Source organism: Cylas formicarius, unplaced genomic scaffold (assembly GCF_029955315.1).
Source record: "Cylas formicarius isolate icCylForm1 unplaced genomic scaffold, icCylForm1.1 PGA_scaffold_2__14_contigs__length_35257938, whole genome shotgun sequence".
NCBI lineage: Eukaryota > Metazoa > Arthropoda > Insecta > Coleoptera > Brentidae > Cylas > Cylas formicarius.
Genome location: NW_026844319.1, coordinates 31009085 through 31028435, shown reverse-complemented (window position 1 = coordinate 31028435; position 19351 = coordinate 31009085). Strand labels below are relative to the sequence as shown.

Below are 19351 nucleotides of genomic sequence, written 5' to 3'. Positions count from 1 at the left end.
TTCTGTTTCTAGTTACATTTTAGTGAGATTGACGTGGAAGTTACCAAGTCATGCGCATTGCAACCTTACGTGGCATAAGTTTGTGGTGTTGGGTAGAAGTGATGTCTTTTATTTAATATTTCTTGCAATATTTTTGTGTCTAAGTATTTACGTAAGTGTTGTCATGAAGCCATACGTTCTTAAACGTAGTCCCACTATGGATTTACACAAATAATAACGAGCTTGCAGAGAAATAGAGAAATTTTGAGTGTCTTGGTTTCAAAACATTATCAATATGTACATATTTTTGAAATTAATTAAGATATATTGCTTTTTCTAATTAAAGAGTTCAGACAACTTACGACAGAATGTGGAGCTTTGTAGAATGCGTACTTGGTAAAATTTTTGTAAGAATCAGTCACATTTAATATCAATAATAATAGTCTTTGTGTTCCTTAGAATCTTTTAAAGATAATTTTTAATTTGTTTTCGTTTTTCCATTGATATGCCAACGTGTCAGTAAGTCTATCCTTATATCTGTCCATAATGTTGAATGTGTGACATTTCAATCAAAAATAAATTGTGTTTTAGAACAATGAATTCACAGTACTTACCACCACCATCCTTGGGAAATTCACAGCCAGATTTTTCTGCCCAGTCAAATGTAGGCGATCAGAATTTCCAGAATGTTCCTTTAGGACCACCAAAAACTGGTGCTGCGCAGAATTTTTTTCCTAATCAGGGAGTTCCAGCATTTACTAATACATTCCCTTCTGGTTTAACCCAGAATTTGAATAGTTCTAATGTGACAGGATTAAATGGTCCTGGGCAGCATCAAGTAAATACTTCTAACAATGTCCCATCACAGGTAAGCTTTGGTTCTTAATTTTTTAAAAATTAAACGGAACATTTTTTTACAGTTTTCTGTACACCCTCCAACATCTAGCACTCCCTTACCGCCAAGTTCAAAAGCGTTTATACCTCCTACCCAACTACCACCTGTCACTCAATTACCACCATCCCAATTACCATCTTCACAACTCCCACCTACCAAAATTTCACCTCAGCCTCTGTTGAGTCAGAGACCACCAAGCCGAGATCAAAATTATGAAACACTATCAGATTCAAGAACTGTGGAAGCTTCTAAAGGACAAATAAAATTCCAAAATGGCCCTTCACAGCAGCAAGGTTAATATTTTTCAATCCAAATTACCTAATCATCTTTTTCATAATATGTGTCCATTTAAGGTACATTGGGTATGCCCGGCAACCTATTGCATTCAAATTTGCAAACCTTACCACATCCAGCGGGTACTCAAAATCAATTTCCTCCAAATTCTGGTCCAGCATCATCTGGACCCATATCTGGTGTTCCACATCAACAGATGCCGCCCAGAGGAGGCCCCAATCAACCACCTAATCAGCCTGGTTTTCCACCAAATATGCCAGGTATTTCTCAAGCAGCTTTAGAAACATTTGCTCAGGGGCCTCCTTCCATCACTACAGCACCTAGCGGAGCACCACTACAAGGCCGGGAGGGCTTCCCATTGAGTGGAGGTCCACCGTTAAATAACTTCCCCCCAACCTCGGGTGCCTTGCCATTTGGGGGACCACCCCCTGTTGGTCCAGGGAAAGCACCGCCACTACCAGGTGGTGCTAGCAACGCTCCACCACTAGGACCTTCAGCGCAACAGTTTGCTCCACCAAGTAAGTGACTTTGTATTCTCTTCTGTCTTGTAGCTTCCTGATTACAATTTTTAGGCCAGCAGCCACCAATAAATCCCCCGTTACCCGGAACCGCTCCAGTTGCAGGGGCGCACCCAATAGGACAACGGCCCAGACAACAAAATTATCCACCCATGCCTGGGACGCAACTGCCACCGAATCAATTTCCTCCTCAAAGCAATCTTCCCCCTGGTGGTGGGTACCGACCAGGCCAATTGCCACCAATGCCGAACCAACCAGCCAGTGGGCCCAATCAGTTGTCTAGCCAGTTCCAAGGGATGAATTTAGGTGGACCACATCAGTACTTGCCGAACCAAGGAAATCAGTTCAAGAATGTTATGAATGGAGAAAACGGACCTCACATGCCCCCACCTCTTAATCAGCAGCCCTTTATTAATGGTCAGCAGCAGCAACAGCAGATGAGGGGACCACAGGCACCGGGCTTCCCTCCTATGCCGCCACAACCGATGGGAGGGGGATATCCTCAACCTCAATACCCTCAACAACCGCAACAACAACAAAAACGATTAGACCCAGACCAGATGCCTAGCCCTGTATGTATTGCCTTCGTTATCTGACCGTTATTTCTTAAACAGTCATTTTCTTGTTCCTTGAGTGATCATATCATTCAGTCCCAGTTAATGATGTGTCTTATTGTTATTGATTAAAACCGTAACAATATGAACATCAACCATAGGAAGCTGATGAATTGTACATGGGTGAGGTATAAATCATTGAATGATTTCAACATTTCATTATTTGGAATAAATTGTATTTTATAAAATCCTAAAATTGTCTGGGAAAGTGGATGGGTTAATCGATTTGTCTTTTAATCTTAATCTTTTAAGTTCCATGGTTCAATTTTATTCAAATTTTAATAATTAAAATTAAAATAATAAAATGAAAGTCGAGGACACCCATTAAAATAAGGAACAAACTTAAACTTAAAAATATGTGGTAAAAAGTGTTCACCAAATTTCAGACCTTTAACAATCTAATATAAATCTTATGGTCTGTGCTTCAGGCATTTCGCCATTTCGTGCTAATTTCGCCTATTAATTTTTTATTATTGTTTTTTCTTTCTCAACATGCATTTTATTTATTTAAAAATTTAAGAATCAATTTACCAACTAAAATTTTGCAGTTGCAGATTTTTATGATTTTCTCATCACATATTTTGCAATTTCCGTCAGTTTAGTTTTGGCACTATTTAAAATGAAAAATAGTAAATTTGTTTAAAAATATAATGACAGTTTAATTATAAAGTATTTGAGATAGATATAAGACGCAACAATTTATTATTCTTTGATTAGAACTGAACACAAGTATATGTTACAGTTTTAACTAATAGTCAAGTTATATTGCCATTATTGTACAGTGTGGTTCAAACTTGATTGATATATTTTGCCCATTTTTTGATGGCCGATATTATAGTGCAAATGGTGTATTTAATGAAGTAAATGTTTTTATTTATTATTAGGCTAACAAAAAAGGACTAAAAGAATTAACCCATTATGTTAAGGAAAAAACAATACAAGTTTTTATATGTCTATCTAAATACTAGTTTGAGCTATAAAAAGATATAATCTCGATATATTAAAAAAAATCTGCAAGTCAAAATTATAACCTAAAAACTTAAGAAATCAATAGGTAAGTCACATTAACGTAATGATAATGGTGCTAAACACATTGACGTATTAAACAATTATTGTTATATTAAAAAGCATATTTTATAGGTCATACACGGCATTAAAAATATGATACAGTAATCAAAAGTTAAGGAAAAAGTTGTCCGTGGTCTTATTCAATTTTAATTATTGTAATTTTGTGTATGGTTTTTGTTTAGATAGTGCTGAGGAATTTTTAACCATTGTAAATTTAAATTGTAATACTTATAAAATTAAATACAAGAATTAATTAATGCTTTACAAAACTTCTGGATTCCTCCTGCGTCGGTTTTTGCTGAGTCGAAATTGGTGACAATCATCCTGTTGGCAATTTCGACTCAGCAAAAACCGACGCAGGAGAATTCCAGAAGTTTTGTAAAAAGTATTACAGTAGCCTGTAGAAGTTTCTTTGAAAAATTAATTACTGCATCTACAGAATTTGCTGAAGAGATTTTTTTCTGTTTTTTTTTGGTTTTCTGAAATAAAAGTCGTTTGTTATTATTATTATGTTTTTCTATTGTAAAATATTGCTTTACATACAAAAATATTATTTCTCATCGCGAAGTAATCGTCACGAAAGTCATTTTTAAAAAAACGCATTACGTGGAGATAAAAAAAGAAACTAACATCACGCTGGCGGACCTCATTTGAACGCGGCAATTTAATTTAATTCTCTAAAAACAATATATTTTAAATTGCATTTAGAGACTGATTCGCAATACAAATAGGATTTTAGTTCACTCGATTTTTCGGGGTTTTATGCAATTTTGGTAAGTAATGGTAATTTTGTTGTTAGATCCAAGTGACCCAAGACGATCAAAACACTAGATCGGGCGTGTTCGTCACGGCAGAGAGGGGCACGGTGCCCCCTCTGGTGACTACCAACTTTATCGTCCAAGACCAAGGGAACGCCAGTCCTCGGTTCATCAGATCCTCGATGTATAACGTGCCCATATCACAGGTACCTGAAGCGTAGATAAAGGGCTCCCTTAAACATTTCAATCGGTCCCTATAGGATATAATGAAGCAAACGGCTGTACCGTTCAGCTTGGTCATCAGTCCCATGGCTAGAACGATGGACGAAGAGTATCCACCCCCGTTGGTGAATTTCGGTGAATTGGGTCCTGTGCGATGTATAAGATGCAAGGCGTACATGTGTCCGTTCATGCACTTTCTGGATTCCGGGAGAAGGTTCCAGTGTTTGTTTTGCAAAGCGACCACAGACGGTAAGTGGTTAATATTAAAATATCTTTGTCCACTTATCTAATACTTCACATGAGAGTTTTTTTTGCTTATTTTCACGTATTTATAACCTAATCTAAAAATCACTTCTGATTTTACTTTTTTTTTTAGTTTGTATTTAATTTGCATAAATACTGACTACATAAGTAAAGTTTTGTAGTATGAACATTTAAAAAAGTAAAATATCTCCTTCGAAATCACATAAAGGACTTTTTTATTATTATAATATAAACAAACTAATGAAAACACAAAGAGTAATGGAAGGACTAAACATAAACAGCAATTAGAGGACATTAAACGGACAAGAATAAGTAGATAGATAGCTTCCATTACAGAGAGTGAAAGACCTTGTGATTGACATTTGTCGTGAAAATGAGAACTTGTTATCTGTTGTAAGATCAAGGTTTCTTCTTAATTTAATTTAATTTAATTTTGTCCCTGCCATCTTTAATATTCACATTTTGCAGAAGATTAGATATGCTCCATCGAGCATAACGATGATGGGGGATTGCTGCAGTTTCCTGACAAAAAGACGGAAGATTTCACTCAAAAAAGTCTTAGTAAAGTTTTTTTTTCAAACTTTTTTTTTAAACCAGGCTTTCACTTTTTTACTGAATAAAAAAATAAATTATTTTAGAAATAACGTTTTTTCCTTTAATATTTACCTTACCAATAAATGCATAGAATTTTTGAAATCAGGCTACAAAAATTATATAAAACCAGTTTTGGTTAGTTATATAATAAAAACGTCTGTCAAAAAGTTTAATTTTGTAGCCTGGAAATGAATGTAAAATGAAGTCGTAAGGTTTACATTCTAAAATGGACGTTTCAGTACCGGCCGAATATTTCCAACACCTGGACCATACGGGTAGACGGCTGGATCGGTTAGAACGTCCCGAATTGGTCCTGGGTACTTACGAGTTTGTCGCTACCGCGGATTATTGCCGTGATAACAAGCTGCCGAAACCACCAGCGATGATATTCATCATCGACGTCTCGTACAATAACATAAAGTCCGGACTAGTGCATCTGTTGTCCGCCCACATGAAGGAGATCGTGCGTAACTTGCCCGTCGACCAAGGTCACGAGAAAAGCAACATGAAGGTCGGGTTTATAACCTACAACAGTTCCGTGCACTTTTATAATATAAAGGTGAGTGCCCATCTTGGTAGGTTTTATTTTTTTAATTTGGATGTTAAGTGGTATTTGATTTTAGTATTTAGTAGTATAATAAAAATAAACGATTGGTCAGTCGTTTATTTATTTATTTATTTATTATTATTTATTATTTGTTTATTATTTTTTATTGAAAACTAAAATTTTAAGTGGTGATGGCATTTATGATTTTTATAAATATTACAGGTTAAATTTAGAATTAATTGTTTTTGACCGTTTCTGTATTGGAGAGGCACGAATTTGTTTGTTGGTCCTTTCATTGATTCCCATTAAATTTAGTTGCTTGAAAACCACGCACAAACTGCTATGCAGTTGTTTTTTTTTTACTTCATATTTTAAATAATAATATTTGTTTTTTTCTCTCTGATTTTGCTTTGCTTCAATTAACTTATGTTAAAATTTTGCGTGATGGTTATTGGTTGTTTGTAAATAAAATTATTATTATTATTATTAAAAATAAGAGAAAAAAAATGTTAACATATTTATTTTTTGGTATTCCAAAATTAATATAATAAAAAAATAATTAAACTAAAGATATATTCTAAAGTAAATCACAGGATAGTTATTAATTTTAGTATTTTAAATTCGCCCTTTGATGATTTAAAATATATTTCAGTGCTGAAAATGCTCATTCAACACTTACTTGTGTCATAGGAAAACCAATAATTTGTTTTGCAACGTTATACAATTCATTTGATGATGTTTCCTTTGCTGCCCAATACTTTAAGACGCATGTATCTCGCTCGAAACTTCATAATAATGAACTAACAACCATTGAATTATGAGATTTTGAAGAAATATTTCCTTTTTGTTTTGAACACTACTCTATTTCATCTTCTTCTGTTGACTTTAGAGATGACTCTTCAACGAAGTTGTTCCCTTCATTTATGTTTTTTAGAGTATTTGCTTCAGATCAACTTGATATTCTCTTAATCAAGTCAATATTATTTTTGAAATGTGTGAAGAAGCATGCCTTTCCTTCAATTACCGCATCGCCAACATCCTTAAAACTAGGCAGTTATTATTGCCAACAAATTGAACGTTGATTCCTAATATACTTCTATCGAGTCTACTTGATTCATCAACTTTTAACTTTCAAACTCAAAGCACTTAACGACACCTTTTTTAAAATATTTTCCGGGTTAATTGCGTTTTTATTGTCTAGTCCAGCCATTATCGGCTCTAAAATTTTTCGAAAACCCATTAAATATGCTGAATGGACCGCAGGTAACTGTTACCAGTTCTGTACACGGTTTCTTCAACAAATCAGGCGTAATGCTAACTCAATTATGAATTTTTTGTCTTATAACGACATCCATCCATCGTAGGTTGGATATTTAGCCGTCTTTTTTTAGTTGTTGCTGATGAATTTGACGAGGGCGCTGCAAGTTTCCTGAATGATTTCCCTTTATTTATAGTTGCACTCTTTGACTTTACAAGTTGGTCGATTTGTTAGAGCATCGTAAACAAAACATTGTCAAAACGGATTAATATGATATCTTCTCATTGTAAAAGGGCTTTAAAATATTTTTTTAAGTTTAAATTATATTATTATTTTAAAATGTGTATATGTGTATAACAAACATATACGTTCTTGTTTTCATCCCGTTCTTAGTCCCTGTTTTTAAAAGTTAGATGAACGATTATTTTTGTGTAAAAAATAAAAAGGCATCGCCTTTCGGATACAGGGCACGCTGGCCGCTCCGCAAATGATGATCGTCGGCGACACCCAGGAAATGTTCATGCCCCTTCTCGACGGTTTCCTCTGCACTCCGGAGGAATCGGAGTCGATGATCGACGCCCTGTTGGAACAAATCCCGGCCATGTTCGAGGAAACGAAAGAGACGGAGACGGTTTTGTTGCCCGCCATCTTGGCCGGTTTGGAAGCGTTGAAGGCGTCCGAATGCGCGGGCAAACTGCTGGTGTTCCATTCGAGTTTGCCGACGGCGGAGGCGCCGGGAAAGTTGCGAAACCGCGACGACAGGAAACTGCTGGGCACCGATAAAGAGAAGACGGTTTTGTCGCCCCAGACGCAGGCGTACAACCAGCTCGGTCAAGATTGCGTCGCTGCCGGATGTTCGGTAGATCTTTTCGTCTTCAACAATTCCTACATCGATATCGCCACCATTGGACAAGTATCGAGGCTCACCGGCGGCGAAGTTTTCAAATATACGTATTTCCAGGTGAGTTTTGCTTTCCATTATATATTTTCTTTTTTCATTTTTTCGTTTTTATTGGTTTTAAACTGTATTTAAGGAAAAAGTGAAAAAAAAAAACATCATAAATGCAGGGAATGATCTAAACAACTATCTTCTCAAATAAAAGAGCTTAAAAAATACAAGTTGTAATATAAACAATGGATTGCTTCTTTTTTTATCATTTTCTTTTTCAATCTTTTTATTGTGTTTTTAAATAACTTTATCTTTAGGTGCGCTTTGCGGTTGTTTTTATAATTCTGTTTTTTAAGTTGTTTGTTTTTATAAGTTATAATATATGAATATATAAATATGAAATGAAGTTTCTTTTTTTATAATTTTCTTTTTCAATTGTTTTATTTATTTGTTTTGATAGTTTGTTTTTTGAAATTATTTGTTTTGGCCACCACAAAAATGTTTAATAAATGAGACAAAAAAAAGTTTCTTAACAATAAAAAATGTGTTTTCTTTTTTTTTATTTTCTTTTTTAAACTTTTTATTAATCTTTTCTACTGTGTTTAAAAAAGGAGTATAAAGAAAGTTAAAATCGTTCTACAATAAAATACAGGGTGGGTCGAAAAAATATTTTTATAATAACAGGCCGTTACACTGAATTCTTTAAATACATCTTTTTTTCTTTTAATTGATTTTGAACTGTATTTAAGGAAAAAATGAAAAAAAGCTACCTGTACATGAAATGAGGTAAAAAAAATACATCTGAAAAATGATAGTTGTTTTTAAATAAGTGTATTTCGAGGTGAGGTAAGTATAGTATAACAAAAAATGCCTTTTTTTTTTATAATTCTATCTTTTAGTAGATGTTATTCATTTTTAACAATTGCAAATTGCTGCATAAAATTGTAAACCCATCTATGTTAAGACAGACCAAATAAATTTATGTTCCCAAGTTATTTTTATGAAAACAATATCGGGGACTTTTTATGCGTGGAACTTTTATAAGTATTTGTATAATGGTTATTTCAACTAAAATAGAAAACGAAATAAGTAGATGCCTCATTCTTATATTTTTCCTATTGTTATTTATTACTGTTAATTATTTGCTAATAATAGTCATAAACACTTATTTTTTCTGTGTACATAACATTTTTATTCACCCAAGATATATAGTAAGTTTCAACAAAATATGTGATACACTCGAGATTTACAAATAAAAATGTGATTTTCAAAATAAAATTTAACGCCCTGTAGCAACCGCACGCGAAATTGAAAAATGGTTTAATAGAACCGGCAATATTTTGTTACAGGACATCCATATTCATTAACTTGTATGTTTAGAATATATTTTCGAGGCAATAATAATTATACGAGAAAGAAAAAATAAAAAACCAAAATAAAAGAATTTTCTATGGGATTTTCTTTGTGTTTGTTTCATTTTGATTTCGCAATATCTTAGTAGGACTCAAAATTACCTAGTTGAAAAAGTACAGATTCCAAAATTCTAAATTTTTTTCTCTTTAATTCTTATAAATATAATTATGGTTTTATACTGTGTATTGTGTATTACTTGAACAAAAGTGTATTATTATTATTATCGTTATTCTAGGCTGACGTAGATGGAGAGCGATTGATCCAAGACGTGATAATGGACGTCAGCAGGCCTATAGCGTTCGACAGCATAATGAGGGTACGTACGTCGACCGGCATTCGACCTACGGACTTCTACGGACACTTTTACATGTCCAACACCACCGACATGGAACTCGCAGCCATAGGTAACCGCCTCGTCGTCGCAGGAGTAAAAAAAGTCAATTTTTGATTTTTTTTTTAATCCTATAGATTGCGACAAGGCCGTATCGGTCGAGATCAAACACGATGACAAACTTTCCGAAGACGAGGGCGTCTATATCCAGGCCGCTCTCCTCTACACGTCCTGCTCCGGCCAACGTCGCCTGAGAATCATGAACCTCTCGCTGAAAGTTTGCTCGCAGATGGCCGATTTGTATCGCAGCTGCGACTTGGACACCATTATCAACTACATCTCAAAGCAGTGTACTTACAAATTGCTGGAAAACAGCCCCAAGACGGTCAAAGACGCCATAGTGAATAGGGCCGCTCAGATCTTAGCCACATACAGGTGAGGCAATGAAAACAATTGGTATAATCTGGACAAAACAAATTTTTAATTGCGGCAGTCCAAAGTTGTCATTTTCTTGTGTACAAAGTTAATCTTATGACATCGACATTGGTACTAATAACAAAACAATTCAAGAAATTGTTGCAGAAATTTCTTAAAACCACAAAAAAAATCCATGAGATAGGAGATATTACAAGTGTCTAAATGTGTCAAAAAAAGAGGCTAATATAATTGTAAGCAACAATTCTTAAATCTAAAAAAGTGGGCGTAACCGGGCCACCACGCAATCACAAGCGGAGTGAGGTGCTCTATCCGGGGGCGAGACAGAACATTATCGAAAGAGAAGTGACTAAAAGGAATATACCCAGGTTTATAGGTCAAATCAAAACATGCTTTATTATCAAAAATGGTTGCCAACAATAAATGTTCACAAAGATTTAGTTAATCTAAACGGGTAGTGTCGGGAAAATAACTAAAAATATTATATAGCAATACTCAATGTAAAAGCCCACAAGTGTCTAAATGTGTCAAAAAAAGAGGCTAATATAATAGTAAGCAACAATTCTTAAATCTAATAAAGTGGGCGTAACCGGGCCACCACGCAATCACAAGCGGAGTGAGGTGCTCTATCCGGGGGCGAGACAGAACATTATCGAAAGAGAAGTGACTAAAAGGAATATACCCAGGTTTATAGGTCAAATCAAAACATGCTTTATTATCAAAAATGGTTGCCAACAATAAATGTTCACAAAGATTTAGTTAATCTAAACGGGTAGTGTCGGGAAAATAACTAAAAATATTATATAGCAATACTCAATGTAAAAGCCCACAAGTGTCTAAATGTGTCAAAAAAAGAGGCTAATATAATAGTAAGCAACAATTCTTAAATCTAATAAAGTGGGCGTAACCGGGCCACCACGCAATCACAAGCGGAGTGAGGTGCTCTATCCGGGGCGAGACAGAACATTATCGAAAGAGAAGTGACTAAAAGGAATATACCCAGGTTTATAGGTCAAATCAAAACATGCTTTATTATCAAAAATGGTTGCCAACAATAAATTTTCACATGTGGTATCGACCGTGATGGAACATATTGGAACTGGTGGTGCTGGGGGGGTTGGGAGGTATTTTAAAAAATTTAAACAAGGGTCTAAGGAAAAGCCATTTCTCCAAACTCGTTTATACAGTCGAAGAATTTCTTGAACCAACAGATCCATAACGTCGGGTGCTATAAATCCTTATTCTTCATAATTTTCAAAAATGTACATGGTATTCTCAAAAAACTGAAAATTGGGGTCCTTAAAATGATAATTGACGATAATCAGAAAGAAGGCAGTGCTTCAGTTGTCAGTTTCTTTTACATGGTCACATAGCCCGTATGGATAGCTAAAACTTTTACATTTAATGTTTTCAGCTCTTGTACAGGGTCTTCAATTTATTCCGTGATATTTTTCTTGCCTTAAACTTTTGAAGCTATCGATTTCAAATTTAGCACAGAGGTTGAAATTCACACTTGCATTTAAACTGTTGAAACTGCCACCGAATATCGCGAAATATTTTTTCCAAATTTTTAAAAACTGTTTTTGGCCTATTTTGCCTAGCAAAAAAAAAATTCCTGAAAACTATTAACCTGATCGGCAAAATTTATGAACCAAAAGAAGCCGGAGATGCGGTACTATAACCTTTAATTCAGGAACTTTTTCATGATATACAGGGTTGTTCAATTATAGACAAAAATCTAAAAGACCCTGAAAATCGTTTTTTTCGCTATTAAAATATTAGCCGTAAATCAAAATTCGTGAAAAACATCCAGAGCTACAATTTTTTTTTACAGTTTTCGCTGCTTGAAATATGAAAATAGCTTTGAAAATATGAAAATAGCTATTTCTATATACTGCATACTTTCAGAAGAGTATTATTTTCTCGAAAATCATTTACTCTATTGAAAAAATGTATGGACCAAGAAACGGGGGAGATTCAGGGCAATAAACTTCGAATATTTTTCAAATTTTATACAGAGTGTAAAAATTTTGCATTTTTGTGGGTAAATTATTAGCTGTAAATGAAAAACGTAAAAAGATAAGATAATTTGGTTCAAAGCAATATCGTAAACTGTGCCGAGAGCTACAATTTTCTGATTTATAATTGCGCGAGATGTTTCAATAAAAATATTATTGTAAATCGCTATTACTAGCATAAACTTTCATATTTACCAAAGTTTGCCATGATTTTGAATTTCGGCAGTCATGAAAGGCACTTAATGCAGGTCGTGTGCATAATAAAATAACAAAGTTCCCATAGTGGTCCGCAGGAGCACGGTAGACAAACAATGGTAACTTGGTGATTTCTCCAGACCATGTAGTGAAAATTGGTTAGGCTGATAGGTCGGTATTGGGTATATGGCCTCTCGACTTTACTTCTTCACTTTGAGAGGTGGAGTGACTTGGAAAGATGGTAGTGGGAGAAAATGGTTTTCATTCCGCAGGAAGCATTGCGCTTCGCCGAGCAGCGCCGGACAGCTCATCCTTCCGGAGTGCATGAAGCTGCTTCCTCTCTACGTAAACTGTCTCCTCAAAAGCGACGCATTATCCGGCGGTTCCGACATGACAATCGACGATCGCTCGTTTATGATGCAATGCGTCATGATGATGGACGTTCCGACGTCGGTCAACTACTTCTATCCTAGATTGGTACCGTTGCATGACATTGAGGGGTCTTCGGAAAGGACTGAGATCCCCGCCCCGATCAGGTGCACGGCGGAGAAGATGTCCGAACAGGGAGTTTATATATTAGGTGAGCATATCGAGTCGGGTGGGATCGAGCGCACATTTGTTTGAAATTGTCTTTTAATTTATTTATTTCTTAAACCAATAACTTTAAAAGTAACTTAAAATCCATCAGAGAGATTTCCTCCATATCAGTCAATAAATTTCTTAATAATGAGTGATATGTACTGGGCTATTCATTATATTTTGACACCCACCTCTAAGGTTAATTTCGAAAGATAGAAAAAAAAGTGTAAATACGAAAGTTTGAAGATTTTTGATCTATTGTCTTATACAAATGTCACAAAAGCAAACGGCGATCGCAAGCTGTCAAAATGACTAGATTTTTTTTTCCTGATTTCAAAAACATGTAATTTATTGACATTTCATTTAGCAGTTTTTGAGATATTTCAATTTAAAAATAATTATCATTCGATTTCTGGAGTATAAAGGCATATTGTTTAAAAATCATCAAGTCTGCATTGATATAATAATAATAATATAATCTTTATTTAGCATTATGCTACATAAAAAATACAAAATATAAATTCTAGATATAAAATATAACATTCCAGATAAACTGAAACCAAAAGCTAAGCACAAAGGAATATATCGGGTTTTTTGTTGCTAAATTTCTTAAACAGTGTTAGTACATGTTACATTAAAAAGTTTCAGAATGTCTCGCGGAATCCAAAAATGTAATAATATACAAGGTGTTTCATTTAAAAAACGAAAGTCGATATACGTTACGAGTATATCTGGCAACACAGCACGGTCAAAAATATTTTACATAGGTATCTTATATTTGGTTTTTACCGTAAATCATTCTCTCAAGATCTAACAGAACACTGACAGAGTTCTTTAAAATTTGAAATTGGAATTTATTTATCATTGCAACTTACTGCTACGTATATTATGCCGGAAAACTTACGTCTTTAAATTAAAAGCAGGTAACAATTGAATATTTTGAAGTGTTAGTCTAAAAGCCCGCAGTAGTTAGTTATTTCACAGACTATTGCTTGCTGATTGCCTAGCTTTGGTACGTCAGGGTTTAAGGTGTGCTTGATCCAATAATTATTTGCTTCTTTTCAAGTAAAATAGAAAATTCGAACATGTTAGAAAAAGCTGCAGACTTGGCAACGCCGCGCATATTAAACTTCTAAAGATTTGACGCAATGGACCTTCTACATGTCTGCAAACGTCCTCTCTTAAATGAAAAAAAATATTTATAAACGACTGTTTGTTTTTGTAAATTATAATTTTTCTTATAATTATTATCAATTTTTTTTTACGACGAAATTTTGTAGTTTTTTCACCAAAAAATAAAACTGGATGCTTACTGAGTAATAATTGTATATAAAGTTAGCTGAATTCGGGACAATGTTAACAGAATTTCTCTACTCGGACGTTGTGGTCTACATTATATTTAATTTTTAATATTGTTTTAAAAATGGCGGAATCTGTGGCCAAGAAGCTCCTATGCTGTGCTATGATAATATTTTTTAAGGCTTCCTTCCGTTCGGTTAATATTATCTGGTAACCTTTTGAAAACTTTGAGCGGTAACTTTTTTTGCAGAAAACGGCATCCACATGTTCCTGTGGGTGGGGCTCGATGCAAACCCCGAATTCGTACGGGACATATTCGGGACACAGTCGGCCCATCAGGTCGACATCGACAGGGTGAAGTTGCCCGATTTGGATAACCCTCGGAGCGTAGCCGTTCGCAATATCATCGAACTGATCCGCGTGCAGAGGCACAGGTGTATGCGGGTGAGTAATTTATTTATTTCACTTTCGTCCGAATCTCCAATTTCTAACGAAGTAACAAATTAAAAGAGTTAAAAATTGATATTGAAGCTATATTTTCGTGTAGACTGTAGTTTTCAAATTTTTTTAAAAAATAAATATAAGCAAAGCAGAATAGTGTAAAGGAACTGCAAGTACATCAACTCGTTATTTTAAATGTACAGATTATTTTTTTAAGTTCCCGCGTTTCCAGTATTTTTATTGTACATTTGCAATATTTTTAAATTCCTGCGTTACTAGTACATAGATTTTTTTTTTAACAATAGAGGATTTTTTTTGTAAGCATTGAAAGGTAGTATAAAGTAGGTGCTTCAAATACATCGACTCCTTCTTTTGAGGTTTTTGTTTTAAATTTCCATGATTATTTTTTCTCATTCGCGAAGTTTCTATTATCATCGTATCTTGAAAATATATGAAGTACCAACACATCAACTTCTCAAAAGATTTTTATTATTTTTTTTTAAGATAACCCTAGTTTTTTCAAATAGGAATGGGAATACAAACTTCTTAAAAGCGGTACTTTTTTTGCAACATTCTGACACCAAAATTTAAAAAATCTGTTAAAAAAAAATAAGCTCACAGGAAGGAAAAAACCAGATAAGTAAATATTTTCTTCTAAAACCAAAGTATGGCGTCATTATTAATGGTCAAGTCGGTAAGATGGAAAATGCAGAAGGAACTCTCGGCAAGCAAATGAAGCGGAAAGAAAAAAACAGATTAGTATTAAAAAAAAAATTAAGGGAGATTTTCTTTTTGTTGAAAGTGTTTTATTCTGGTATTAAGTTGATATGCTTTTGGAACACTGGAATACAGACAAAGACTAACGTAAGTATTGTGTGTAAACCTACATACGTTTTTATAAAAGTGTATTTAGTTGTCCGCATTTTTCCTTCCTGTGATTTTGAAATTTTTTTTGTCAAAAAGATTGCAAAAGAAGTACCGGTTTTAAAAAGTATTTGTTCCCGCTAGGGTGCTATTTGAAAAAACTGGGTTATCCTAAAAAATAAATAGTTGGCTTCCTAGACACAGTTTTCAAAATTAAATAGAAATTAAAACAAAAGAAAAAAACCGTTCTATCCTACGCAGAATGATTTCCTGAATCCAAAAAAAAAAAAAAAATTCGAAAGTTATATACATATTAATCCTTCCAAATTTGAAATTGCTATCTCAAGCCGTTTAAAAGTTATAGAGTGTTCTCACTTTCCAGTATATATGTAAGCAATGAAAGATAGTTGAAGTTCCATTATTATTTTTTTCCCAGTTTCGGCGTTTCTAGTATGATGTATATCTTCTTATATACTATAGTTTCTTCGAAATATTTGAGGATTTTTTTTATACAAATAGTATAAAGGAGATACAAATACATCAACTTCTCAATAGTTTGTTATTTTAAATATGCAGTATTATTATTTTTTATTTCCTGCGTTTCTAGTATGAATGTGCATATTTTCATGTCGACTATACTTTCTTTGAAATAATTGGGGATTAAAAATAAATAAATATGAGCAATAAAAGATAGTATAAAAGAGCTGCGAGTTACATCAACACCTTCTCTAGAGATTTTTTCATTTTGAAATTTCCACGATTATTTTTTCTCAGTTGCGGTGTTCCTTGCATATTTTCTTGTATACTATAGTTTCTTCAAAATATTTTAGGATTTCTTTTTTACTTACAAATGTAAGCCATGAAGTATAGTATGCAGTGTTATTTTTTTTAGTTCCTGCGTTTCTAGTTTGAATGATGCATATTTTCTTGTGAAATATTTTAAGATTTTTTTTACAAATGTCAGCGATGAAATAAATACATTAACTCCTCCAGAGATTTTTATTTTAAATATGCGGTATTATTTTTTTAGTTCCTGCGTTTCTAGTATGAAAAGTTTCCTGCATTTCTAGTGCATAGATTATAGTTTTTTTTTTTTTTTTGAATAATTGAATCAACACATCAACTTCTCAAGAGATATTTATTTTAAATATGCAATGTTAGTTTTTTTTCTAATTCCTGCGTTTCTAGTATAAATGTGCATACTTTCATGTGCTACAGTTTCTATGGAATAATTGAGGATTTTTTTTATAAATGTACGCAATGCAAGATAGTATAAAGTAGGAGCTTCCACTACATTAACTCCCTCTTGGGAAATTTTAATTTTAAATATCCATAGTTATTTGTTCTCAGTTGTGAAGTCTTTAGTATCAATAAGCATATTTTCTTGTGTACTATAGTTTCTTTGAAGTATTTAAAGTCTTTTTTACTTATTAGCAACAAATACAACAACTTTTTATTTTAAATACGCAATTTTTTTTTCAACTTCCTGCGTTTCTAGTATGAATGTGCATATTTTCACACGGATTATAGTTTCTTTGGAATAATTGAGGATTTTTTTAAAGATGTACGCAATGAAAGATAGTATAGAATAGGAGCTTCGGGTACATTAACTCCTTGTCCGTAATTATTTTTTCTCAGTTATGGCGTTTCTAGTATCAATGAGCAGGTTTTCTTGTAGGCTATAGTTGTTTTGTGATATTTCAGATTTTTTTTTACAAACGTAAGCAATGAAAGATATAAGTTACGAATACATCATTAATGTTCATATTTTCGCACAGATTTTTATAAATATAGGCAATAAAAAATAGTTTGGTTATTTTTTCCCAGTTTCGGTGTTTCTGGTATGAATGTGTATGTTTTCATATAGGCCATAGTTCCTTTGAAAAATATGTAACCTATGAAAGATAATATAAATGAGTTGCGAGTACATCAACTCCTTTAAAGCTTTTTATTTTTACTTGCATTGTTAGCTTTTTCTTAGTCGCCCATTCGGTCTAACGAGAACGCCGTTTTTTTTTTTTTTGAAAAAAATTCCAGTTAACGATCGTCAAACAAAAGGAAAAATTGGAGCCGATCTTCAGACATTTCCTGGTGGAGGATCGAGGCACTGACGGCTCCGCCAGCTATGTCGACTTTTTGTGTCACATGCATAGGGAAATTAGAAGTTTACTGAGCTAGCATTACGGGGAGGCCAGAACGAAGAGACCTATAGGTAAAGCAGGCCGCTGGTTCGCTTCCATCGATCCTAACAGTACATATTTTCGAGAATGCAAAAGACGGTTCGAGTACGAGGAAAACCTGTAAGAGAGATTATGCGGTGTGGAAATTTGGAACCCCCAATCTTAGCGAATTTAATAGTAGGGATGGTTATAAATTGAAATAACTAAAATATATGTTCGATTAGTTTCTGTTTGTAAAAGTTTAATTAAATATTCGGGAGAACTTGTTTTCTTAAGTTCAGTTTTGTTTCAAAGATATTAAAAAAAAATAATTGATTCCCTACTAGCATTTTCTTCGTCAAACACGATTTTCATCACTTGTTGTTGCTCTTTGTCTGTGTTCGCCTCTGTTTTTCTTTAAATTTGTTAATATTCGCCCTCTACGTTCACTTCAACGTTTCAACTGTCTTGAGAGGACCTACCCAATATATCTGCTTAATTTATTCGTTGAAGAAGTTTTATCAAGCGGAAAAGAAGAAATAATCTGATTCTCATCGTTTTGATTAAATTCGTTCATCTGTCTTTTTTTTTTTTCGTTGTATAATCGGTATCAAATAGGCAATATATTTTTTTTAAAGAAATCGCCGTATTTCCCCATAATTAATGAATTATAATTGACGGTGGACCTGCGTAGCGGAAGGTTCGTTATCGGAGTGGGAAACGTGGCTATTTTTCGAAGTTAGTTTTAATAATTATTTTGTATTTATATATTTTATGGTTAACCATTTTGCGAACGGTATGTAATATGTAAAATAAAATGCTATTAATCGATAATTGTAATTATTTACCTACAAAACCGTCCAAACTACCCACCAATCAGAGAAAAAAAAATTTTTTCGCCGGAAAATTATAATTTTTTAGTTGTTATTTCTGATTAAAGACGACGTTAATGTCGGAACCTTTTTTGAAATCAACGAAAAAGGTCCTTTCTTTTTATGAAATAATACACAAAGCTGCCAATTAAAAAACATAACTTTGATGTATTGATTTTTGGAACACCTCGTATATAAGTAAGGGTCACAGTTATTGAAATTGTGAGTTGGCTCAAACATTGTTCTGCATTTTTCATCGCCTGTTGTCAAATATTCAGTTATCATTTCAAAGATTGTTATTTTGAGAATTGACAAATTTTATTTTTTGTGTTGAGAATATCGGAATTTTATTTTCCGCTTCCGAATTTTTGTGTTAACTTTAGAATTCAAAAAAACTTAAATATTTTTTGAAACCAACGTGAAAGGGTTTTTCTTTTTATGAAATTATACACAAAGCTTCCAATTAAAAAACATAACTTGATACAGTTTTTTGGTACACCTCGTACGTAAATAAGGGTTATACAGACCAAAATTGTTCACAAAAAATTGACAAATTTTATTTTTTGTGTTGAGAATTTCGGATTTTTCCGCTTCCTAATGTTTGTGTTAAATTTAATAAATTGATTTTCGTTTTATCTGTGACACAATTTTCGTTGATGAACTGCTATGCTTTTTAACCTACTTTCATTGGTGTCATACGGTTTTTGGGACAATTTTAAAGCGGTGTATCTAAAAAAACACATGGTTTTGGCATATAATATTGCTATTGCTATTGTAGCAATAGCTAAATAAAACACTACCACTAAAAGTGGGGCCGTTTTTTTATCTCTTAGATTTTCGCTATG

General features: G+C 33.5%; 1 protein-coding gene across 2 annotated transcripts; it reads left to right on the top strand.

Annotated features, from left to right (window-relative positions):
• The first annotated feature begins 33 nt into the window (after nucleotides 1-33).
• On the top strand, nucleotides 34-18474 carry LOC132697991 (protein transport protein Sec24C). 2 transcript variants are annotated; one of them, XM_060663805.1, is made up of 15 exons: nucleotides 34-151; nucleotides 571-847; nucleotides 900-1167; nucleotides 1228-1428; nucleotides 1486-1686; nucleotides 1741-2258; nucleotides 4168-4332; nucleotides 4387-4597; nucleotides 5446-5765; nucleotides 7478-7972; nucleotides 9549-9717; nucleotides 9782-10079; nucleotides 12565-12872; nucleotides 14421-14614; nucleotides 17513-18474. In XM_060663805.1, exons 2-15 carry the CDS (start codon nucleotides 575-577, stop codon nucleotides 17651-17653), a joined length of 3762 nt encoding a protein of 1253 aa, XP_060519788.1. In that variant the 5' UTR covers nucleotides 34-151; nucleotides 571-574; the 3' UTR covers nucleotides 17654-18474. The 2 variants fall into 2 exon arrangements, with proteins under 2 accessions (XP_060519788.1, XP_060519787.1); XM_060663804.1 differs by having other exon boundaries at nucleotides 1228-1686.
• The last annotated feature ends 877 nt before the right edge of the window (nucleotides 18475-19351 follow it).

Bases quoted from the DNA above. Each gene is read 5' to 3' on its own strand.
- LOC132697991 (XM_060663804.1), top strand. From the start codon at position 575: ATGAATTCACAGTACTTACCACCACCATCCTTGGGAAATTCACAGCCA. The intron at 1,168-1,227 runs GTTAATATTTTT...TGTCCATTTAAG, and splicing joins TGGCCCTTCACAGCAGCAAG to GTACATTGGGTATGCCCGGC. The intron at 5,766-7,477 runs GTGAGTGCCCAT...TTTCGGATACAG, and splicing joins TGCACTTTTATAATATAAAG to GGCACGCTGGCCGCTCCGCA.